Source organism: Boleophthalmus pectinirostris, unplaced genomic scaffold (assembly GCF_026225935.1).
Source record: "Boleophthalmus pectinirostris isolate CB_2022bp ecotype Guang Dong unplaced genomic scaffold, ASM2622593v1 HiC_scaffold_23, whole genome shotgun sequence".
In the NCBI taxonomy this organism is placed as follows: Eukaryota; Metazoa; Chordata; class Actinopteri; order Gobiiformes; family Gobiidae; genus Boleophthalmus; species Boleophthalmus pectinirostris.
Window position 1 is genome coordinate 18,788,207 of NW_026571207.1, and position 25,930 is coordinate 18,814,136.

Consider the following 25,930-nt stretch of genomic DNA (forward strand, 5'->3'; position numbering starts at 1 on the left):
TCCCTGTATGAGTTGCGTCCCCCTCCAACAAGAGCATCACACACTAAAGTGCAGTGTAGGCCTATATCTTGCATTTTGAAACACACTTGGCTATCAGGCTAAGTGTTAAAATAGTTTGTCCAGTTGGAAACCCCGACCACTAACTATGAACAGTTACCGCGCTATCTAACATTCGCATCATAGCATTTGAATTGGTGCAATCGCGTGTACCAGCTCTGAACTGTGATCTATAGTGCGCGCAGCGTGCGTGGCACGACGTGAGCCCGCCGCGTTTGTGAGAAAACCGGGTCTCTAGTATTTTACGTCACAGTGTCTGAGAGGAGGAACATGAAATGTGCGACTAGACGAGCTGAGCAGAGAGGAGGGGTTGTTGGGAGTAGGGGAAAGGGGGGAGAAATCAGATAAAGGGGTTGGACATTTGTGCGTAAAACTTCTTTCTGTGTATTACTATTTTTTATGTATTTATTTGACCATTCTACAATATATATTTAAGCATGCCATTTATCTGAGCAAAATGTCTTTGACTGAATTGGAGGAGGGTGGGAGACGGTTTGGCTCCAGTTATCCATAGCCATTATCACGGTCACACGGTGTCCTCATCTGCCCGACTGCATGCGCAACTATTGTTCGAGCAAATTCAAAATGTTCTTTAATAATAATAGTAATAATTAAAAAAATTAAATATTGTTAAAAAAACTTGCCTTTAATTTAAACTCTTTGACCACTTAAACTATTTAAACACTTTATTTTGTGTGATTAGACATGGCATGCTCTACAAATCAAAATGAAGAAATAGTACTGCGCATAATAATAAAAAAAAGATTTTCAGATTTTTTTTTTATTTCAGTCAAAATTTCCGTTCACATTTCTTCATAAATAGTTGGTAAAACAAATTAACCAACATACAGTAGCCTAAAAAGCACAAGGAAGCTTTGCTTCTGGTAGCTATAGGCTGTTGTAACAGGTTTGCCTCATTGTGGCACAGTGACTCAGTTCATCATTAAAACATTTTGCTCTTCAGGAATAACTTGAGTGTGACCCATTTCTCCCAGAAAGCGTTACAACATCACATTCTAGCTGTGTTATTGGCTCTGACCTCTGACACGGGGCAGAAAGGTACGGGAATAAGAAATTAAGGTATAGAAAATAGCATATAAAACATATATTCCTTAAATTATTTAAATAAACTCATTTCATATATCACTGTCACGAGGTACCATTTTTACATTTTATTTTAAAAGTAATGCTGGTGGTCTGAATTGTTCTCTTCTGAGCACAATATACTTTGTTTCTGCATATTATTCAATTCTTGAGAATAGGTTACAATGCAATGCTGTAACTCTTTTGACACTGGATGTGTTCTCCTCTGCCCACATCTAGAATACCTCTCCCTAGTTTTAGTTAACACAAAATGCCATCTTGACAAGTTATTCACACAAAACAAGCAAATGTGAATCAAACTGCTCTATATGCAACACCACAACAAAGAACACGCTTTAGTTTTCACAGAAGAATTACATTTAAAACAATGCAAGCTGACAGACCAAAAAAAATAAAAATAAAAATAATGTTTTTTTTTATTATTATTATTGAAAATACTGTGTTGTGACAGTTCCATTGTTGCCGATGCACACAAAACATACTTGCACAAAGACATTGCTGGAATTAAAAATCGCCTCAAAAATCGCCTTACTGGCGCTCATAAGTGGGCGTTGACCGCAATTTTGTAATAATGTGATAAACTTCATTTCGACTTCATCGCACTCTTCTAAAATCAGTATAGAGTGCAACAGGCTGCTGGGAGTGTTTTTCAGTATGCTACAAATTGACATCTATCTGATCTATAAAGTAAATACACAAAAATCTTATTTGAACAAAATATAAAGATATCAACATAACCGTTTTATAGCTTCTCAGCTCATCTGAACTTAGTTCTAACAAGCGTTACATGTCAATGGTCTCTTAAAGAAAAGTGACGGAAATATCTGCATTATATATAGACAAATCCATTATATTCATATATGCTTTCTTCAATCCAAATAAGACACCTGGAGGCCTACTGGTTTAAAAGAAACAAAGCAGAATACAATCGCGAAGTGGGAAATGTATTAGTCATTTGTTCAATGTTAAGTTGGTTATGACCAAAACTGTACAGTTCTTGTTAGAAAACATTTCCATAAATATTATTTATGTTTCAGAACTTATACCCATAATTAAATTACAAATTGATAAATATGGCATCATGGATATGTATTTACAACAGTATTAACAAAAGGCAACGTTTATATTTAACGGTAACAATCGTAACCAAATAACCACATGTGTCCACCTGAAAACGGACGCTGACAACAGATTCAACCCCATCAAACAAGGAAATACATTCACAAGTATACTATTAGTTTCTGCGTTTTTTTTCTGTGTTCAAGTTAATGACAAAGACTTTGGCACGTTTCTTAAGACTGTTTGAAAGTTCCAACAATCAAATTTGAAGAGGCGGCAGCGCGTTGCCACCGTAGAAAAGAGCGTAAAATAGTACCCTTTCTTTATTTTTTAAATAGAAAAATGAGAAAATACATTAAATGAAACAAGAGTTATTTGCTGTAAAGAAAAATGATACAAACATGTATTTATTTGAGAAAGCAAAGTATGTTCATTCTATTTATTCATTTGATTATTTTGTTTATTTACGCGTTTTATTTCCACCAAATGGTAGAATGAAAGTCAAATTCCATGATCCTGAGAATGGACGTGGCCTGCGTGCAGCTTGCTGCCTTTTGCTCTTGTCTCCTGTTGTAGTCCTAATCCCGTGTGTGTATGTGTAGACGTGTGTGTTAGGGTAAAATCCGTGCGTCTTCAATGCCGTGGTACACGCTGGTAAAGTGTTTTCTTTGAGTCATTGAGTCAAACGTACCACTCGTTAAAGTTTGGAGCCAGTCCTTCGCTGTGACCAGACGTGTTCTGTACCACGGCGGACGGTGGGGTTTTTGTGGGGTCCTCGGTGCTGCCTGAAACCAGTACTGGTGGTGTGGAGGATTCGTATCCAGAACTGGCAGCCGGAGATGATTCGGATCCTTGAGACTCGTGAACCTGAATACGCACATAAAATACGCATGAGCTTTTCATCTCGTCTAATAAGCCTAACATAACTGACTTGATCTATGGCCTGCAAAACTGTTGCATATTCAGCATTGCAGAGGACACATTCAAATATAAAGCAACACTAAAGAGGGCATATTTGTCAAGTGATGATTATTTGTGTTTGGTGCATCGCTCCGCGTAAACATTCTCCATTTAGCCTGGTGACCAAAGAAAATAGTAAACACAAACAATTGTTCGCTTATAGACCGTTCTAAATGCGTTCTGTAATAATGTGACGGTCCCTGTCAGCGGGAGGGGGCAGGGTGGGGGAGGTGTGTTAATGTGTTTAATGCGTAATGAAGACGTTAATTACCTTCATGTGTTTCCTGAGAGAGCTGGGGTGCGTGTAGGACTTGTCGCACACTTTGCAAATGTACGGCTTGTCTGACGTGTGCACGTGCATGTGCTTTTTCCTGTCGCTGCTGTTGGCGAATCGTCTGTCACAGCCATCAAATTCACACTTAAACGGCTTCTCACCTGGGGGAATAAATGCATACACAACGTAAATAACCTCAATAGCTTTCACACACAAAATGTTATAGTCGCGCCAGTTGCAAAAGCTACAGACCGGATATGTGAAGTGTCTGCAGCCCGTTATATAACAGTAACCTACATTTGGAGGGCGACGTGGATCGAGCTCCACTACCAGGCTACTACACGGTGCCCTGTCAGGCGTTATTTATTCACGAGGCCTCATGCTACTACTCCCTGCACTGCTCCATAGTAAACACTGAATCAACAGGGCATTTGACCACATACATCTAAAACTGTGTTATACAGCCTACATACAAACACTGCGAAGCCTTTGTGCCTGATTAGTGTATGGGATACAGCTACAGCCCGCATTCAAGAGAACGAGACAGCAGACGAGCGTCCACTCAGGCAATCCAAACTTTTACAACTTTGTCATTACAAACTCCTCAGCACCTAAACATTACAATTCACCAGTTTTTCTTTGGAGCACTCTATCAGTAGACCCACTACTCAAGTAAGCTGTAAAAATGTTTGTTCGGAATATCTAATTGTAACAGGCTACTTTGGGAGGGGAGAGTTTACTAAAACCCATGCACTATAAAGCAAAATCTGCCTCAGAGCCCAATGTAAATAATGCACATTTAAAGCATAAATGCACTCTTGTATATTTATCATTTCGCCGCAGAGAAACAATATAAATCATAAAAATGTCGGTGCCTACCTGTGTGCGTTCTTTTGTGTATTTTCAGATTTTCTGACCTGGCAAATATTTTGCCACATCCAGGGAACGGGCATGGGAAGGGCTTCTCTCCTGTATGCACTCGAATGTGATTCACAAGTTTATACTTGGCTTTAAAAGATTTGCCTTCTCTCGGACAGTCTTCCCAAAAGCAGATATGGTTACTCTGCTCCGGGCCGCCAACATGCTCCATAGACACGTGTGTAACCATCTCATGCATGGTGCTGAAAGTCCTATCGCAAGTCTTTTTGGGTCTGTTCATCTGGTTCTCGTCTATCCACTTACAGGATAGCTCTTGTTTAATGGGCTGCCGCATGTATCTAAAAAAGGCCCCGGGGCCATGGTGCGTGGGCACGTTCATGCCCATGTTCATGTTGATGGGGTGGTTGTAATTGTGCAGCTGGGCTCCATAGGGGTCTGTCCGAGGACTAGCCACAGGACGGTACGGATCGGGTCTTCCGAAGATATCCCCGCGTAAGCCAAGATGCATTTGGCTGTTGACTACATGTCCGCTCGGTGACGTGTGGCTCACCCCCTGGTCGTGAAGTCCTGGAAACAACAGATGTCCGGGGTTATCGGGGATCCCCGGCGGCCCGTGAAGACTCCCTGCCGAAGCAGCAAAGATTCCGTGTTGTGCACTTGGAGCGGGAGGCTCTGCAACACCGCGGTTCCTAAACAGAAAGTCCCGCGTGGAATTGAACGCACCACCCCCGTACGAGCCCACCTGGCCGCCATGCGAGTGTCCCAGAGCGGCTGCATACCCGGAGGCTTGCGGGGTGAACGCAGACGTCTGACTGGAGGCGATGTCATGCGCCACTGGGCTGATTTTGAAAGCTGCGGAGTGAGAGGAGTCGGAGAAGGGATTCAGCCCCAAACTGGGGTCTCTGTTGCCGAGCTCGTGGTGGTGTCTTGGTGTCCCGAAGCCCCCCACTCCTAAAGATGCAAACTGCGGACCACTATCAAGAAGCATCATGAAGCAAACTTAGGGCGCAGGGAGAAAACTAAAAATCAAATTTAAATCCAGTTTAGCGGAGCACTCAAACCAGCTCACACAACGCCGGTATCTGTTACGTTTAAGAAAAATCCTTAAATAAAAAAGAAGCCAAGTCAAAACGGAGAAAAATCCTATGCGTAAAAGAGTTGGGAGAAAAAAAACTCCCGTAGAGTGCGGTCCGTGAGAAAGAGGATCAAACTTCCCCCCCTTTCCATGCGGATGATGTCCTTGGACTGATAAAGTCAATCACTCACTCCCAGAACATAAATGAACTCGGGAGGCAGAGCTACGTTAACCAATCCGTGACTAGCTATCCACGAACCACGTGACCACTGAGGCGAGTGGTAATTGGCTAGATTTCTGGTGATTGGCAGTGTTTGCTATTGAAGATGGCAGCTCGTCTTAACTGGGTTCATTTGATTGGCTCATACGGGTTTACTTAGCAGGTATAGGAAAAGTCGAACGCACTTTCTTGCCTACATGGTTTCATACAACACTCATGAACTAGTAATGCCTCAGTTCAAGAGGACAAAACCACCAACGTTTTGCTTATAGCCTACATAATGTATTTGTCTATCTTCCTAAGCAACCGCTGAAATTTTCCTGGCAATGTTCCAAATTTCAAAAGTTACTTGAAGGGGGAGGGGGGTGGGGGGGCTCCATAGGGTGTAACATTGTGGAATAAAAGACTGAAAAAAAAAAAAAATGGCAATAGCCTAATTGTAATATCTTGAGATTTGGCTTGGCTAAAATTCATTGAGTGAGTTTCACAGGGCTGTCTGATTCCCTGTGGGACACAAAATCTGATCAAGTTCACAGGCGCGTTGAGTGCTCCGAGCGGCGCTTTTTAAACTCCAACTCGTTTACATCTTTCCCCCTCTGAAGGAGCTCACAGCCTCTGTTTGGGATGAACCCGACAAAACTTTGAGCGATCACGTTTCCTTTCGCCGTGCTCTCCCACTCACACAGTGCCCTTCCTCCAGACACATAGATTGGAAAGGTGAGTTTGCTTGTCCATTTCTTAGAGTAGTCTAGAGGTAATGATGGAAACAAGACTCCTGTGTCTTTGCGCTGTAGCCTGTGTTACTCGGCGCTCTTGTGGCAGCCTAATTGAATCGAAAGCAGTTTGCGCGCTTTTGCGCAATGCTGCAACGCTTCTCCACATGTTGCACCATTAAAAAGCAAAAGTTTGGATAGATAGGCCTACCTGCTCCCTCCTCCCTCTCCATCTCTCTCACACTTAACTCTCTCTATCAGTTTTTGTGTAGCCTGCGCGCGCACTAAAGGCATAACTTCACAACGCACACATGGTGCTTGCGGTGCTCTGAGATTTATGGCGACCTTTCTGAACTTACAAGTGACGAGCAGCCCGTTAAGTTTGCTCTGTGTCCTTCATATTTATTAGCTCGTTGATACAACCCATGTACACAGTATTTTCTGTGTAGGGTAGCTAATGTGTGCGTGTGTGTGTATATATACATATATACATACACATATATATAAATATATGTGTGTGTGTGTCTGTGTGTGGAATTTCCAACAAGATAAAGATAAAAAAAAAGACAAAATATACATTTACTCCAGAAAAAAAAAAAAAAAAAGATGCCCATTTCTTTCCATGGCTCATTGGCCGAAACAGAGACACCTATCAATGGATGGCATCTTAAGCACACGTGAATAAATGGCTCATTCTTTTCTTTTGATAAAATCTTTCTCTTTTTTAAAAAGTTTTTATTTATTTATTTTTTATTTTTTTTCCCACGTAAGAACATTTATTTAAGAAATCCACATTGTGTGATTTTCTCTAGCCTTAGAAATAAATAGCCTAATGCCTATGGATTTTTTTTATTTTTTATTTTTAATAGGCCTATTTGGCACATTTCAAGTTAAATATTCTTAGCAAGTATTCAAGTTTTACTAATTTAATTTAGGCTGTTTTGTATGGGATGTAAAATAAAAGAATTTAGTTATCTCAACTGGGCTTACCTCACTCACGTTGGGATAGCTCATTGGTTATAAAATAATCTGCCACCAACTGAGCATGCGCGTTGCCTTAAAAAATAGCAATATTGTAATGTCACACCTAGGTCCTATGTGACATAAGTACATTTGGACAAGAGCAGAACAAAACTCTATCTTATGGTAAACCACAAACATTTCTAAGTGTTTTTTTTATTTTTTACAGGTTTACATTCTGCATGTTTATTATAATTCTCATAATTTATTTAAAATAAATATATGTATAAATAAGTGTTTGATATTAACAAAAATCGAAGACAATATTATAAATCCTTATATCTGGGTTGCAGTACTGGCCGCTCTCTTTAGGCCGATAGGAAAGTTATCTTAACTTTTACAGTCTATTGATTATATTGATTGCTCATGGTCACAGAGTGAGATGGTGTGATTTTTTGTCCTACTTTGACATTATAAGTAGAGGATCATTTGTACAATTATCAATTGCTTTGATTGTTATGGATAATTTGGCGTATGTTTTTTCTTTGTTTATTCACCTCTCAAAATGGTCTTATCCCAGTATTCTCGTTGTATGACATGGTGACTGATATGCATATCAGTTTGTGTTTGGAGGTAAGTGTGTAACCACAGTCCATCAGTTTGCCCTATTAAAAAAATAATAATAATACAAAATAAATTAAATAAATAAATACAAATAAAAAATAGAGTAATTTAATTACTTGTAGTCTTTTTCCTGCATTGGTCGTTTGTGTTCAATATATTTCCAACTAGTTTTATGTTTGTGTGTGTGTTTGTGTGCGTGTGTATGTGTGTGTGTGTGTGTGTGTGTGTGTGTGTATGTGTGTCTGAGTGTGTGTCTGTGTGTGTCTGTTTGTCACACCGCTACTTCTCAGGAACACAAGTCTTTGATTCTGCATATTGTACGTAATGCATAATGCATTTATTTAGACATATTTTTTACTGGCAATCATGAAAAACTGAATTATATTTACATGCTGTTCAAACTGTTGGCACATATTCAACAGTAGAAAATGCAAATTAAGCGAGAAAAGAATCCAAAATATATATTTAGGGTCATAAACAGAGAAGTAGGCTAGATTACATTTCTTACGGTTTTAATATTTTAAATAACTGAAAACCTGAAAATAATGTCAAAAGCAATTATGAGTTTCTGCTCATTGTATTTTTATTACTTGTAGTTTGGTAGATTGTTGATTATGGTCTAGTGGTTGAACTTCACAATGGTAAACCATATTTGTGGCGTGAATAAATGGCGTAAATGTGGCCTATATGTTTATTAGGATAATGGAAATGCAAGTCTAAGGTGAGAATTTTAAAAATGCACATTTCACAAGCCTTCTTTTCTGTCAAGTTGATATCAATAAACTATATACATTGTTAAGGTGATTTTTCATTTTCTGTATCTGCGTTAAACTTGTAGCCTACAGTTTTTGGTCAGAAACACGACGAGTGCTGGTGTGATGGAGTGATGTCCTTAGACAACCTTTCAAGTTTATATTAGTCTGATTCTGAAACTTTTTAACTCTTTGCAACAAAAATACATGCATAATGTTCTATCTCTGAATTGATCTATTGATTAGGCTATATTCAGCCCGTGTTATAAAGTTGTTGTTACAATAATCGGCCTGGGCCCACCATTTGTTATTGTGCAGAAGTGTGAGGGGCACTGGGGACACAAATCTGCGTAGCCTAGTATAAAACCTGGTTATGGTTACTCGCTCACTCAACCTATGTCCTGGGCGCATTTGGAGAGACACTGGAGGGTCTGTGCAAAGGCTCCCAAAGTTAGCTTGCAATATTTTATCGCGGCACATTTCAAAGCATTTTCTCTGCATTATTTGAAAACGGAGTCGTGTGGTGAATGCCTGCGTGTCCCTTTTAAAACAAACCCAGCGCCTGTCAATCATGGCGCATTCCAACCAATCCCAAAGCTCCCCTTTTAAAAGCAGGTTTGCCTGCTGTGCTTTTATATTGCACCATGGCCTGTTTCGAAGCATTTTACTACCACGGTTATTGCCACAAATCAAGAGGGCAAAGTGAACGGCATGGGACTCACACCAACTTTAACGAAATTGAGTATGGTTACTACTTCTGCGAAGTTCACGGCCAAGAATTTCACATGCAGATGATATACACCACGGAACATGGACAATGTGTCTGTAGGTGCATCTTCAGAGCTGTTGGTTGACTTTGGTAACTCATAGCCAAACTCACAACAAAACATGACAAGCCTTTCGAGGTTTAGTGGCTGCCCTCTCTCCTGCGTCAACCCCGGAGAGAGCAATACTGAACCCAGCGTGGTGCTGCCACCTTTGGCAGGGGAGCACATGGGACACCCCACTGGCACTTCTTTAAAACTCTGCCTCACGCGCAATTTGCGAGACTACCCCGAGACGAGGTCCAGTGCATATGTTGACCACTCGGTGGCTACTTTTTCAGACCCTGGATACCCAAGCCACCGGCTCGAGCACAGCCCTCGGGGCATCCTCATTGGAGCCAATCTCTCTGGAGCCGGCATGCCACCCGTCACTGATCAACTGGCACCACGAGCTAACCAACATGGCGGTGTTGAAAGGTACCGTGACTTTACCGGTGTCAGGGACAACCGGAGCCATGCTTTTTTCTCCAGCTACCAGGAACAGGCCCACGGCTCTACTGACGGGACTCAGATGATGCTTGGTCTACCTGGAGACATCCTTACGCGGACACACCCCTACGGTCAGAGCCTCAGCCCCAAGGGCAACAGTCAGCAGCTTGTCACCCAGTTTCTGGGGCTTTACAAGCCCTTAAACATGGCCATCCAGCGCGGGACAAGCGATGCTTTCTTCAGGTGCTCCAAGCAGAACGTCAAACACGAGTTGCTGTGCAAGTGGACAAACAACCACGAAGGAGCTGGAAAAGTGCCATGCTCCAGAGCATTCGGCAGCATGTATGAGCTCGTGACCCATGTGACCGTGGAGCACGTCGGCGGACCTGAGCACTCTGAGTACGTGTGCTACTGGGTTGACTGCCCGAGAGACAGGAAGCCGTTCAAAGCCAAATACAAGCTCGTGAACCATGTCAGAGTTCACACTGGGGAGAAGCCCTTTCCGTGCCCGTTTCATGGCTGTGAGAAAGTGTTTGCTCGTTCAGAAAATCTGAAGATCCACAAGAGAACGCACACAGGTTAGTCAATAATAATAATAATAATAATAATAATAATAATAATAATAATAATAATAATAATAATAATAATACAATATTTAGGCGTACATTTTCGATGATGTAGCCTATTGTTGTGAAGTTTAGCAAAAGCATATCGCAGCCCACATGGTGAGCCTGGTGAGCGTAGTCAGGCCTGCTGCTGGTTTGAGTGTCTCTCCCTCTTCATTCAGTTAAATTAATAAATAAATACTGGGACACCGGAGAGCTGTGACGTAGCCATTACGCGCATGTGCCTCGTAGGGACTCTCCTTGTAAGCGCTAGAACATTCGCTATAGTGATGTAGCAAGAAATGAAGAGATGATTGAAAACTCAATTACCTCAGTCACTTGTATGACAAAATTATATGATTGATCTTTTTCTTTCTTGGCTTATTGATTTGTCTCAAGGCTTATAAAGTCATCATAGTAACTGCAAACAAATGCATTAATTAGCCTATCATTTGGAAATGTTATCAGTGTTTACAGGAAAAATGTAAATACAGCATGGACACGTGCACTTGTAATACAAATATGCTTTTCATATAATCACGCAAAATATAGGGCAGATTTTAAATTAGGAACACAGATAGCCTACAGTTCCGTTGTTGTAAGAGAGGGTAAATTGATTAGGCTAAATAGATTTTTTCTTTTACTTTATTAAAAGCTGAACCGCTACTATAGCACAACATAGGCCTGCATAAAAAGCCATTTTTTTAATTAACCTAAGCTATATTCAATTTGATTTTAGTTTGATCACCAAAGCCACTTCAGCGCTTTTCGCCTATTCACTGCCCTAAACAAAAATGCTACTGTATCTTTTCTGTATTTTACCATGTGGAAGTTGAAAGACTGAATGCTCATATTGTAGGAGGCCCATCACTGCTCACTGAACATGAGCGTATGTGTCCGTATGCCTTAGACTGAATTAGAAAACAAAGGCGCGGTGCAGGCTTTTGTGAGCATCTGATAACGGGCGTCATCTCTCTTTCCACTCGTTTAGGTGAAAAGCCCTTTAAATGTGAGTTCGAGGGCTGCAGTCGGAGGTTTGCCAACAGCAGCGACCGAAAGAAACACTCTCACGTCCACTCCAGCGACAAGCCTTACGTGTGTAAGGTCAGAGGCTGTGACAAGTGCTACACACACCCCAGCTCTCTGCGGAAACATATGAAGCTCCACTGCAACAAGCCTCCTCAAAAAGGCACCGAAGCGCGCTTAGGAGACGAGGGCCACATGCCAGAGACCAGGTCAAACCGTGCACGGGAGGCAGCTCAGACCATCCCGCTGCACACCCCCACCAGCCAGGATTTGCCCCTGTACACAGACAGTCGCGACGAGCACAGCCTGAGGTCACGGCTACATCACTCATTTGACAGTGGCGTAGACTACTCCGCGCACAGAGCTGGGCCTCTGCTGGAGCCACTGCTGCAGCGAGGCTCCTACAGGACACAACACGGACAGCCAAGTGGACAGGCCCCGCACGCCTTCACTCAGAGCTCGAGGACTTTCTCCACTTCTCCCTTTCAGAAGAGTCTAGTGAACGGCTGGTACACTTGTCACAGTGGCGTCGATTCCTTTCCATCAAAGCAATGTAACATTCCGTCAATGTGAGATTCTTCTGGACCCTTGCAGCGCCAAGTTCTGAAAGTCGCACTCGCTTCCATCACTGTATGTTAATTGTCCATTTGTGACATGTGGTTCTCACTCGTGTTGTAAAAGACATCACTGTGCGCTTTATGGCTCCGAGACCTGTTCAAACACTATCCATCCTAATTCTACAGGACCTACTCTACAGATATTATTGCCTATAGCCTATACATTTTTGTATTGTCACATAAAAGTCGGGATAACCAGTGCGAAAAAGCAAAAAATAATTAGGCTCAAAGAAACTATGTGGTGTTCATTGAACTGTAGGCTTTTATCAAATGTGTTGAATGTACGTTGTGGAATGTAAACTAATGTATATTACAAATGCATAAAACCGTTACCAATGTTTTTATTTTTTAATGTTTGTAGCTTCTTTCCCCCCCAAAGCTCTTTGTATGCGCTGATGTGGTGGGCCTTCTTACTCTCTCGGCCAGTGGAACTCATGGGGTAAAGGCCTCGCCCTTTTAATCCTCATGGTTTTCCTCCATATAGTTCCTGCCAGTAGGGCCACAATTCCCAGCAATATTAGTTTTTATGAGTTTGTGCTTTGTCTCTAAATAAATAAACAATGGACCTTTATTTTGATTATGTGTTTTGTTTTATTACACCAGTACAGTTTTTTCCATCACTTCATATTATGTATATTTAAGATCCACTATATCGGTTGTCATTATTACAGATTTTGTTCAGACCATATTTCGCGTATGAAAACGTAAAACATTAAGTGACCATTCAATGCTTCTTTAGATGGCCACTGGAGTGAAGGTTCAAGTTCATGACTTTTGTCCTGTTACAAATCTTCAATAGTTTAAAGTACTCACAATTATTATTTTAAAAAATACATTTAGGGATCTTTTTTATTTAATTTTTTTTTACTTCATTCACATTCAAGCAACACTGAATCGTACTATTAATTTAATGTTGTGGTATGTTTTTTGAGTGTCACAACTTTTGTATATTCGGTCTCCCTTTATGTCTACTTTGTATTATATGTTTTTTTTTATTTCTACCAGAACTTGATCGCAACAACTTATGGGAATGTTCCGGTGTGAGTTTGTGCATGTTAAAGTACCCAAACAATTTCCTGGTAATTCTTCTGATTGATACCTAATAGATAAAAAGTAGCAATAATGGTGCATTTCTCATCACTATCAGTGAAAGGGGAGCATGACAGTGGATGTCCAGGTGGCAACGACCACAAGGTGAAACCCAAAACCATGGATTTTTGATGCATTGTAATACTTGTGCTGTATGTGTCTCAAGCTGTGGTAATGTTCCTTAATTATTGAACTCTGACACACCCCCAGAAATCACAACCAATTGGACCTCTGCTTCCCCTTTGCCCCCTTTCCGCCGCCATTTTTACTCTAGTGTTCTCTGCCTAGCAACAAGCGGCAAGCGCCATTTTGGGTAGGGTACACGGGGCGCTGATCAGCTGAGTGTAAATAGATCCATTGCACCTTGGGTTTCATTGACTTGTCAGTGTGCACCCCTGGGTGGCTGTCATGCCATCATAGGGTTTGGCCCCAGCTGTGTACCAGGGGGTGGGCTGCTTCGTCACACTGGCTCTCTGGCTCTTTGACACATCATCATAACCATGCATGACACTTTGCGTAACTTACACTATGCAGTCTTGCTATCTTGCATGTAGGGTGCAAGTTGTGGTTAGTGTCCAACACGGTCCCAGTGGCAGTGAAGATTCTCAAGAATGTTTCGTTTTAGTTTTTAGTTTTTTTCTAGACCTGCTTGTCACAACAGCAGTACGAGAGTTCACTAATGCCCTGTTTTCTGCCACAGGTCTTGTATGTTTGTGCCTCTGTCTCTTCAGATCCCTCTGACCACATGATGCTTCTGTTTAGTTTCAAGGTAAGTGGTTGTTGTATTGTAAGCACAAAATACAAAATAGCCCTAATGCTAGTATGTAATTTCCTCTCTTTTGGGTTGAATGATAGAAGATGCCGTGGAGCATTTGAACTTGACTACTAATGCAAAAAGACCATTTGTTTTACTGAAGCAAGACATGATCCCAAGTATTGAATTTTGAGTCCTTCCCCTTGCTGATTTAACCCAGGAATAACATGATATCTCCCTTATTCCTTTTGCAAATATTTATCGGCTAATCTGTTTCAAGTTTAAGCTTGTGATAATTTGAGAATTTGAGCTCAGCCCTCAGAAGTGGGACTCACGTAAGACAATGCCATTGTCTAAATAACATGTACAGTAGAAGCGCGCTTAAATCATACATATGCCAGTGAAAATACAAAGGTCTTACTTATTATTTCATGTCGCCCTCGTCTTTACCTGCACAGTGGTTTTCTGATTTCACTGGTGCCAGCCCCCCGCTAGGTCCAGTCAAAACCAGGGCTAAAGAAAGTGGGCCTCTATTCTCACTCCTGCAGGCTTCGTCCACTGTAGACATACAGCATAGTTCACTAAGTTCTACGAGCACTGAGTCATTTTATTTATCTCCAAAGTAATTTTATTTTTTATTCAAATCAAGACACTTATTTGATGAATAATAATAATAATCATCATCATAATAATCATAATAATCATCATAATAGTTTTGGGGTGTACCTAGCCGCAATTGAGGCAGTTTTGGAAAAAAAAAAAAAAACAACACCTAACAAACACACACATACCTTTTGTTCAAGTGCCCAAGCTGTGCTTATATTTTTATAAATAGTGATCTCTAAATGTGCACTCGTCTATGTTTCTACTTGAACATATTTAGATGGAGATACGCACTCAGTGCAGTACTTTGGCTCTACAAAGTAACACAAAGTGATTATTGTTTTAAGCCATCACTTCTCATTACCAACTACATTACCTACGTACAGCTTTTGAATACTTGTTTGAAATGCACAGTGTTTGAGGTGTAACTAAATAAGATGATCACAGTGGCGGTGGTCCTGGCACTTTCAAAGCCCTGTGTAATCGTGTGTGTTAATTTTATCTGTTGCAGTTATGCATCGCAGGGCTGCTGTGTAATCAAGCCTGTGAACAGCACATCTGAAGAACGCATTGGGTTTGTGATCACATCCCACTGAAGTCCGGCCATCTCGCTCCACACCACAGTTTTCATGTGTTTCTCTCTTGGTATGTGGCTGTCAAAATATTTTACAACTGATTACTATTTATTATTAGGTTACTATTGTTTAAAAAGTCCAACTATCAAAAAGATGGGTCAGTGCAAAAACTGCAAAAGTACATAAAAATCCATCAGTCGACTTCAGCTTATCAACTGAATGTGTATTTAATTATTAATTTATTTGATCATTTATATTCAGTGTATTTAGAATACTAGTTGATATTACTAATAAATCGTACATTTCTAAAATAAATTACATTTCAACTAAATACAAAATAAATTAAACCAGCAATTGGATTAATTTGCTTTGAATGTTCTTAAATTTGTTTGCTTTATTTGGTTAATAGGAACCTTTTGCTGATTCTACCAGCTGCCTTAGCACATATAGGAGGAAATGGGACCACCATTTGAGGACATTTTGCACCTGCTCTGGGGCAAGTCACCCTTTTGTTGACATAAGCATGTACAAATGAGCATGTACAACATTGACTTTGGCTTTTAAGGTGGTCTTGCAGTTCAGCAAAGTATCAGAGTACACTCCAGTATAGAACTTCACCACTGGGTTTACTGTGTGAACACAAGCAGTGGACTGGGGGGTTTCTTTAACTTAATCTGGCTGGGGCATTAGAGGGACTGGCCCTTGGTGCTCATGTGTTTGAAAAGTGTTTGTGGTGCTCCCAATTATTTTGTAAATAGTATTTTTTTTTTTTTATAGTAAAAAATATTTTTCATAAAAATTATTTTATGCAAGATGATTTTTACTCATCCAGATATTAAAATTCTTTCATAATTATATATACATTAACTCCCCGCATTTTTCATTTGGAGCTGCATTAGTTGGGCGCATTTAAGGAAATGTTATACCAAGAGGGCGAGCAGTTAACCTCTGGTGTAGGAGAGCACCCTAGGGCCTAACTATACAGTGATGGATGTGGGGCGGTGGGGTGCAGCGGGCCTTGCACACATCCAAGAATTCCCTTTGGGCCTTTTCAATTACAGTTAGGCCAAGCCAGGCACTGCCATCATGTGTTGCTTAGACTGTGACATTAATGGATTGGATAAATGTGATTTGGTGACAGCACTCCACTAGTTTTTGTAGATACTAGAAGGCTTTTTGTGGCTTTATTTATTTAGTCTTAAAGTCTTCAATCAAATCAGCTCATTTAAGTGCCTGTGACGCTAAACCACTGTTGACCGAAGTCATTTACCTTTAACCAAAGGGTAAAGCTAGCATCAGGAGCACCAGATCATTATCCATGGTGCCTTTGAGGAGTCCAGGTAAGGGATTCTGAAAAGTTGTGGACTGTCTCTTTATCTTTTTGAAGATCAATAGAGCAGCCTAACCTCGCGTTGGGCCTATGCTAATGTATGATAATGCCTTAGCTTGTGTGTGTGTTATGCTTACAAAGATGTGCAAGTTTCAGTGTATCACTGATAATATAAATCCTCCACAGATGACCTTCAAATAGGGATTTACCTCTAACAAGGAGAATCTCAGGATCACCCTATGTCACAACACATTTGTATTACAATAAGCTCAGGCAAATGCATTTGTCCCTGTGTTAACTGTGCCAATTGGTGACTCATATTATAGCAATGTAATCATATTATATATATTTTCCTGTCAAATGTACAATTTCAGTGTAATTTTTATGCTATATTTTAGTTTTGACTTTGTAGTCAGTAGAAACATTTCTGCCCACAGCTCCATCATGATGTGCATAAAGTTTGGCTGCACTTAAGAGAAACATGCAAAATATAATAGCAGCATTGTTGGCAGTATTTAGATAAATAAAAGGTGGATTTGCATATTATATTTGGTGGGTGAGATATAAAACAAACACTGCATTGTGTTTTAGTTGATGTAGACAGAACTCAGGAACAGAGACGGTGCGCTTCTCAAACAATGATTTGTACGATGAGTTGTGGCACTCTGGCAGTTTCTGGTTACATTCTAATTATCATGTTTTTAAAATATGTGTAAAAATGTTTAAAGACAAATGAAATGTTGATTGACTTTATTATTATATGTGCGATATGTTTTTATCGACAACAAATTCTGAATGTTCAGAACGTAGAAGCACAACATAGCAGATGAGATGGTTGATATTGCTTACACGTGTGCACTATGCCGGTGGCAAAGCAGCCCCTCTGACATAATTACCTAAAACGCTCTTTATTAACCAACTTCATAATTAAACCAGCTTTAATATTGTGCCGTAGTGCAAACACATCACTTGTTCCTCACACATTATATCATAGCATCTCACATCCGCCATCTTTCACACTAATAAATGTCTTTAATTGTCCCCGGAGAGAGCCAGATGTTTGGGTGGAGAACTGTTAGTCTCCTCCAAAGTTGTTCATATGAATCCTAGGCCACCGCGTCCCTGTGTACTCCAGCTCACACAATTTACAAAATAAAAAAAATAAAAAAATAGCAGAAAAAAATGGTCTTTGATCATTCTCCATTTCTAAAATAACTTCCTTTGAACGCTTCGAGTCACTTGTGCTTTTATTTATAAAGCCTATTTAGACAATCAAGGAGTTGAAAATAATTAGACGCTGCATGCATGCAAACGTGGACATGGATCCCTTTTCAATCAGCACACACCGACTCTGTTAATTAAACTTCTGAGCTGTTACTTTGCCCAAATCATTTTCTTATTAGCTTTTGCCTTTAGATCTGTTGTCAGCTGACATATTTTCCTCCCCTGTCTATTCTCCCACTGTAATCCCACTGACCCATTTAGTTGATCTCATTTTTCAAGCCTATAATATGGAGTTAAGAGAAGGCCTATTAATAGTCCTGTTTGTGGTTGCTTACAGGTGCCGCTGCGTATTGTTGTATTCCCTGAGTGATTCCATTACCATCTCATTTGGGTAAGGCCGAGATTGCTGTATATTTCATCACAGAACGCAAAAAAGGGGAAGAGAAGGGTAGACTAAACTGTGTAAATGTGTTTGTGAGTGCAGGCATCCCCAAATACATCTCCCTTGACAACTTGTGATGCCACCTTCCGTCATGTTTCCTGGGAACGTCTCTCGGCAACAGCAGCAGACCATTGATCGTCAGCACCAGTGTAACAGTTCCTCTCGCACCTCGCACACCTGGATGGGTTCTGCTAACAGGTCCTTTAGCACCACTGTCAATTAGAGCAGTCATCAGCGGCAGGAATGGCCCCCTCGGACGAGCCCCCGAAAACACCAGAGTGCACCATGGGAGTGAGTAAATGACAGCTCTCTTCAGTGTTAAGTGAATATGCAATGCTTAAGCTTTAGTGCGTGTGATGAGCTATCAAAACAAGAAATAAAAAGGCATCTTAAAATACTAAATTTAATTGAGGAGATGAAAGAGGCACTTAGTTGCTTTTGAGTATTTTTTTCTTTTTCATGTTGTCTCATCCACACTTAGAGTAGAACTAAGTAAATATATTGTGCATTTTCTCACTTAATTATTAATGTCCTATATTTTATCAAGAGCAATTTGGCAATCTGTAATTTACCAGTTCTACTTCTGGAATATCCAAAGTATGGCTTAATGATTATAATACAACATGTTTACATAGTTTCGTTTATAGTTTAGTTTTGAGATTTCCCTTGACACGCGTATAATCATGTTAGAAGAATATAATACATTGCTTTAAAGATAAAACAATAAAATAATCTGAAAACAAAAATGACATTCTTGAGGTGATATTTGACATTTTCAATGATTTTGTGAGTGGCAGCTAAACATGCAATCAATGAAAACAATTGTGTGCCCAAGGTGCTTCACCAAAGCAATGAAAACAAACATAAAATACAGATAGATAGAGACAGGGGAAGTACTGCAAAAGTTTGAAAACTCAAAGATCTAAAGGAAGCTACAGTATTAAGTAGTCATCCTCATCTGATCCCAGCTCTGCTCTCAGGCCCATACTAAATCCTGGAGTTGAAGATGCAGCCTTAGTTCGGAGGAGGTTCTTCCTGTTGTGGGAAGGGAGAGGGAGCCTGATGACCAGTGGCGTCATTTTGTTATTGCACCAACCTTACTCATCAATCAGAAATCAAAGTCGTGAAAGTTGCACACATTAAAGAGTGTGCTGCTGGTGAGTCCTGTGCCAAGAGGCCCCTTTTTGCTGAGCTTATTAATATACTGTAGGTCATGAGTGATCATGAAGAGCGCAGCTCCACTTGTGCCACACCAGGCTCACATCCTGCAAATGTACCGCCTCCAACATGCGCTCATCAAAGACACATCCATAGTGGACCTCTGAAACCATTGAAGTACCACTCTTTATTATTTATTAGCCAAGGATTAGAGACCTGGAATTTCCATAAAAAGTTGAGGCGTCAGGAAGTTACAAGAGTTCAACTGGTGAGTCCACATTGTTGCACATGGACATTTGTTTGTTTCAAAGGTTCACAAGCTCTGCCAGGCACGGTAATGACCAATTATAACAAATAGATTAAATCATTACACACATAGAAGTATATTTATCACGTCAAGTACAAAACTGTTATATTATTCTGAAAAATATCATCATTACTGCACATTTATTTCTGCCACAGTTCTGATCATTTCATGAGATTTTAACGGGAGCAAAAAATATAGCAAATGCAACTAGTGACATCTCGGCTGAGTGCCTGTGAGAGCACAGTTAGGCAGATATCATAACTAGACTTGAACTGTTCACTTCTTCACCTGTCGTCATATGTCCCTCTGTCCCTCTGAACAGTGTTTAGAGTCCAGTCTCTATTAAAGGGTCCACCCTTAAACGGCTGTGGGCTGAACTGCTGACAATTCAATTAAACTGTGAAATTATGCAGTTTTGTCTGATATGAGCAAAATTTGAGTCGCTGAAAATGTTGCAGTTAAATAGTATATTTCCCTTGCATTCAAAACAGTTTTTTCCCCCTTATCTGCCAAGTATTTATACCTGCCTCTCCAGTGAGCGATTTTACTTGATCCCTTTTAGTCATAATAAACAAAACAGTCCCTGAACCATTTCATTAGCATTTACTGCACTGCAAATTTTATGATTTTTTTTTTAGTTTTCATTTATTTTTCTCACATCTGTAACAATGATTAACAATGTGTGCAACCTAGGAAAAAGTAACTGAAAGGAAAGGAAATTGTGAAAATTTTTATAGACTAGCAAAAGTAAGTCACAAAAGTTTACTATTTGACAGAAAAAGTCTAGGAAAAAGATCCAACTTGTCACAGCTGCCAATGTCAGAAAAACCTCTTTTTATCCTAATCCCACTCATGTGCGTTTAGGTGTGTTCAACATGTTCCTCCGCCCCTCTTGGATGGAGCTCAGGCGAGATGTCTGTTTATCTGAACCAGCTCAATCTTAAGCATCGCTTCTCTGCATTCTGATTGTGTCCTCAAAAAACCCACTTTTAGGCCATGGAGGCATGTACCAGCCTTTGATGTGGGACCAAAACACAGCAAACACTCTTGATATTACTCTATGTCAGCAATCAGTATTTGGGATCAGCAACAGCTAAGAGAAATATATAATACTGTTTTAACCCATTCCATGTATCTCCATATATACCATCTTATTTACATTTAGACTTTACAAGAAAGTCAACCAAATAAACAAAGCATAAACAAATAGTCTTCAAAAACATATAATAAACATTTCTGATAACTTTTGCATTTAAGAAAAGTGAAATGTTTAAATACAGATATAAAGCAAATGGCTTTTGTGATGAGCTCAACTATTGGTTGTTTTGCTAATTAGACTTTAGCGAAACACACTAAAACCCCTGGGCTAAACAAAGTTTTGTATAGGAGTGCATGAGACAAGTGCCTATTTGCAGAAACATGAAGCAAACATGTAAAGTGAGGGGCGCATAGAGCCTTTACGGGGATCTAAGGTGTCTTAATTCTTGTGCAGACTGTGATGTAGTCTTCTTGTGTGTAGCAGGACATGTTTATGAGCTAATAGGCCTTTGTTAGTGGCACTCTATTTATTTAATACAATTGTAGTGTGAACAGAAGGAATAATAAACAGGCTGACTAAACATACGATTCTTCTTTGGGGCTGAGAAAGCCCTGTGTAAGGACACAAAAGGGGGACGTTTCCACTGCGGAAAGTAAATTCTTTTGAAGTGGAACTAATCATCTGAGGGATGGTTCTCGTTGTCCTAACAACGCAGCTGAATTGGAATGAGCCTTCTTTTGGTTCAAGATATGTTTTCTTTTTTTCATTCAGAACTGATGATGATAGTAGTTTCACGGCCTGTCCACCCACATTGTGCGCTGGAACTTCTTTGCAGATAAGTCTTCAGTGAGAGACGCCAAACACACGGCGGGTGACTCCTGAACCGTGACGTCAGCTCTCTTCTGTGATGAGCGCCTTTACGCTTTGGGCTTAATACTTTTGTACAGAGAATGGGCCAAATCCTCTCCACTTACAATATGAAAAGATCAGAGCTGTTCAAACACCTATATAATAATGCACCAGTCAGCCATTGACCATACTTAAGCTTTTGTGCATTATAAATCATACTCAACTCGAGTTACTATATGTTTTAGCAAATATTTTATTTTGTACAGGTGTCACCTCAACTTCACTTTTTTCCAATTTTACAATAATATGTTATGTGCTCAATGGTCCAGCAAATCTTCCTTTACATTTTACATTATTTTATACTATACATTTGACTAATTGTTTTGTGCATTTTATATTTTATGCACGTTTTACTCTGGAAACAAAAGCATCTCAAAGGGACTTCTTGACGAAGCAAACTAACAATAAATAAGAATGTGCTACAGGCTTGCTAGAGCTTCCTCATCTTTTTCCGCTTCAGTTTTATACATTTTAACCATAGATCGTCCATCTTAATATAGAGCAATTAAGTTCTATTCAAGCTATTCAACATGATTCAGTCTCTCAAGTACATGACAAAAACATTTGTTTCTCAATTCTACAAACCTGAGCACAGCAGATGCCTGCAAGAAGATGATTCAATAAAGGGATAGTACTATAAGATTTTATTAGCTGGTAAAAGCCTATTAAAATTGCGATAGAAGCTGGCAGACATTTATGATCCCATATTATTTAAGCGGGCTAGTTCATGTCATTAACTGCCTAAGTAATCATTGGCCCAGTAGTTTAACACTGTGATTCACTGTGACATCTCCATTGTTTTGAGCAGAGCGCTCCACTTGTATTTCCTCATTTGTCCTGAGGGGCATTTGCAAGTTACCCTGGCCGACTGACCCCAAATGGAGCATTCCAGCCTTGCACCGTCACTAAATCTTTATTTTCAAACACTCTTTATAGTCTTACCTCTCGAGTTATAAACCCGCTGCTCCTATAGTCAACCAGCCATTTTATTGTCTCAGTGGGGAACGGGTTCAAGCTGCAGTCATGGACAGAGCAGAGGTGAACTGTGCACAATAGTGGCTTCTTTGCTGTCCATAAAATTGTGTTTCTTATGTGTCTTTTTTTTTTATTACAATGTATATGTAATCCCACAAAATTAGGACGTCAAATATAAATAATTACCATAAGGAAATGCTCTCACATTTTCCCTTTTAACAAAAATGCTTTTTTGGGAAATAGAAATCTGATAAGATGAAGAAAGGTCTTCAATGTTTTTCACTATTTCAGCTTGTTTTCAGCCATTTCTGTACATTTTTAGATCACAAAAAAGTAAATCTACAAATAATGATTGAGTGTATTTTGTCTATTCTTTGACCTGTTTATATCACTTTGAAGTGAATGCTTAGTTTTGCTGTTCAATAACTTGAGTGTTTGGTTCAGTTAAATGGGCATAAACAGTAGACTGTGGGTGGGTGCTGTGATGTCACATATAAGGGCGGACCCCTGGGTGACAGCTTACTCAAGACAATGGCTGTTGTGGATGAGTCTAAATGTCTGTTCACACATTGGGTCTTGGAGCAGTCTGCTGAAGTTTCACAATATTAATGCGGCTCCAGCAGGTTACGGCGGGACACGGTAGAAGCCTCCAGCTCTGTGGGATGGAGCTCATATTTAGTTCTTTTTAGTTAGAAATTCAACCCTTCAGAGAATACAAACTTGTCTCTTCTCTCCATCCAGAAACATATTTGTGTCCCTGAATGCATGCTGTATTTCTTCTGGATGAAGACAGATGTCCTAGAAACAATTACCAACAGTGAGGGGTATTTAAACATGAACCACAAACCCAAAAAGAGACATATTATGCAAAAATCTACTTTTCAGGGCCATGTTATAACGGTGCTCCCTCATCATTCACTTACTCAAGAGTTGTATTTATGGTGGTGTGAGTAATCTTGTATTTTTCGCCATTTGTGCTTTGAATTCTCAGAACATTTGCAGGGAAATGTCATTATCTCAGTACTACAGTTTTGAACAGGGAGTCAAGGAACCTGTTTTTATTATTAAGGCATTTTATACTGTGATAAACAATGAACAAAATGTAAGATTATAATCTCTAAATGTAATATTAATTCTAAATTGCTGATAAACAGAATATGTAATCTTAAATGTTCAACATGGATTGCATTATGTTTGCATTGCAATTTTATGGTGTGTTCATATGTATGTTTTTCATGCAGTGTCCTGTTGTCTTTGATGCAGATTGGGATGTTTGAGGAGAGCCAGTTGGCTGCAGCAATGAAAACACAAGGCAGCCACAACATAATCCTCATGGTTCAAAAACTGAAGGTCACTTTGTTAGAATGTTATGTATCGCTGAGAAGCCCTATAAATGACAACAAAAATACACCTGTAAAGCTTTAAAGTTGCATCCATTACATTTTAGGCTATTGAGTCCCACATTAAAATGCATTTAAGTATAATCATTTGTGGTAAATATTTGTGGGTGAATATAGTTAAAAACACACACACGCACACTCACACACACAATAGGGAACTCAGACTTTTCAGACCTCCGACTGAAAAAAGGGCCCTTGATTTATTTTTTTTATTTTTTTTCTTGATTATTATAATTGTGCTGCACAATGCATTTGAGTGTACTTACATTAACAGATGCTAGATTTCATTGTCATTTACAGTATACAAATTAAAATGTATTACAATCAACGATCCAGTAATAATAAAACTGCACACCATATTTATTCTATAGAGCTACTAACCATGTGAGCTACTACTAATATTTAATAATGTTAAGTTATGCCATTGTCCAGTGCAGCCGTTGTGTGCGCTATAGATTAAAGTGAGTTTTATTTGGACTTGGCAGTGGCGCACAGCCCTATCCTCCTGGTGGTGCTTCACTGTTAGACAATAGTCCTGCAAATACCAGGGGCCAAGTCATTATCTTGTGCTCAGCAGGTGTAGACATTATTGGAGTGTTGAACTAATGATATGTAATGAGCTCTGTGTGACACATGTCTAGCCACCCTTACTGTCATGGGGCCCATTAATAGATAACAGCATCATAATTAGCTTTGCAGGAAAGCACAACCATAGCTTACAAATATATCCAACTCTCTTTAAGTTGTTTTGGTGCACAGTGTGAAATTTCACATGCTGTAGCTTGCTGCATATTAGCACACAAAGTGTTGTTTTGCTCAGATTTTTGATGGAAAAGCACTGTCGCTAATACTGTCTGTACAAGTTGTGCACTGACTAGTGCTATACTTTATGTTTCTGTTTTGAACAAAGTGAAAGTAAATTATATTCCATGACTAAAGCACACGTGTATTGTTGTTTTTTGTGTTTTCTATGTTCTGGGTAAATTGAAAGCCCAGGACACAAATACATGTCTGTCTTCAAAATTTATTTTGGAAATGGTTTTTATGTTGTACCCCACTGCAAACACTTGCAGCCTTCTGCAGGTTTCCTAGCAACAACAAACAAAGACAGGAGCCATCTCAAGTTTCCCGTGGAGCGGCCAGTTCGGCGTGCCTTTGATCTTGACTGGGAAAATAGCTGAGTGGGCACTACACGCATTTGTCTTTCATTTACTGCCCCCGTCACACACACACACACACGCACGCACACACACACACACACACACACACACACAACGCACACACACACACACACATGCACACACACACCAAAATGTTACCACAGACAGCCCAATCTTCATCTGTCCCCAGCACCCTCACACCAACCAAGTCATGAGTCCAAAGTTTACCAAAACATTTTCATTCAATAGTTTCTTGTGAATTCTTGTGAAGTGCAGTGCATAACAACATATCTCTTTATCTCTTTCATCATTTGTGAACTGTTTTTCTTTTTATATTTATACACCATCTTTCTTTTAGATGATTTAATTTATATATTAAAAAAAACACAAAATGTCTTGAACTTTGTTTTTGCTTAGTGCTGACCCTGAGTAAGTAGGTACTTGATTTATAGAGTATGCAGTTACACAGTATCAATGTAAACATATTTGAAGTGTCACAGAACTCTGTGACTCACATTTGTATTATTTGATGTATAATATTTTAACGCTTAGTGTTTGAACTCCCTATTCTTTACTGATGCTTTTGAAGTGCATTCCATGAATGCAAACAAAAAGAAACTAGTTTTATTCTCTGCATAAACACGGACAAGCAAAGATAGGCCACGTGTCTCAGAGCTATTGAACTTTATCCTACTTCAGTTCTCCGCTTTTATCCAAAACTCCTCCAACTGCTCAGGAGATTAAACAAATGGGAGTGTTACACACTGTTTTGGTGTAATTTACTGTA

At 39.7% G+C, this 25,930-nt stretch overlaps 2 protein-coding genes across 2 annotated transcripts; one reads left to right on the plus strand and one right to left on the minus strand.

Annotated features, from left to right (window-relative positions):
* Nucleotides 1-2,901: 2,901 nt before the first annotated feature.
* zic3 (zic family member 3 heterotaxy 1 (odd-paired homolog, Drosophila)) lies at nt 2,902-5,321 on the minus strand. Its single transcript, XM_020923511.1, has 3 exons — nt 4,334-5,321; nt 3,452-3,615; nt 2,902-3,087 (listed from the first exon to the last, which is right to left on the minus strand). The coding sequence occupies exons 1-3, from the start codon at nt 5,319-5,321 to the stop codon at nt 2,902-2,904; spliced, it is 1,338 nt and encodes a 445-aa protein (XP_020779170.1).
* Nucleotides 5,322-9,565: 4,244 nt separating this feature from the next.
* Nucleotides 9,566-12,134, plus strand: zic6 (zic family member 6). The gene is made up of 2 exons (XM_020923577.1): nt 9,566-10,508; nt 11,527-12,134. The coding sequence occupies exons 1-2, from the start codon at nt 9,566-9,568 to the stop codon at nt 12,132-12,134; spliced, it is 1,551 nt and encodes a 516-aa protein (XP_020779236.1).
* Nucleotides 12,135-25,930: the final 13,796 nt, after the last annotated feature.

What these genes read in the sequence shown, in the direction of transcription:
- zic3 (XM_020923511.1), bottom strand. Translation starts at nt 5,321, where the DNA reads ATGCTTCTTGATAGTGGTCCGCAGTTTGCATCTTTAGGAGTGGGGGGC. An exon ending in ACACAAAAGAACGCACACAG is followed by an intron (nt 3,616 to 4,333) that starts GTAGGCACCGAC and finishes TTATTCCCCCAG; the next exon opens with GTGAGAAGCCGTTTAAGTGT. An exon ending in CTCTCAGGAAACACATGAAG is followed by an intron (nt 3,088 to 3,451) that starts GTAATTAACGTC and finishes GTGCGTATTCAG; the next exon opens with GTTCACGAGTCTCAAGGATC.
- zic6 (XM_020923577.1), top strand. Translation starts at nt 9,566, where the DNA reads ATGACAAGCCTTTCGAGGTTTAGTGGCTGCCCTCTCTCCTGCGTCAAC. An exon ending in CCACAAGAGAACGCACACAG is followed by an intron (nt 10,509 to 11,526) that starts GTTAGTCAATAA and finishes CCACTCGTTTAG; the next exon opens with GTGAAAAGCCCTTTAAATGT.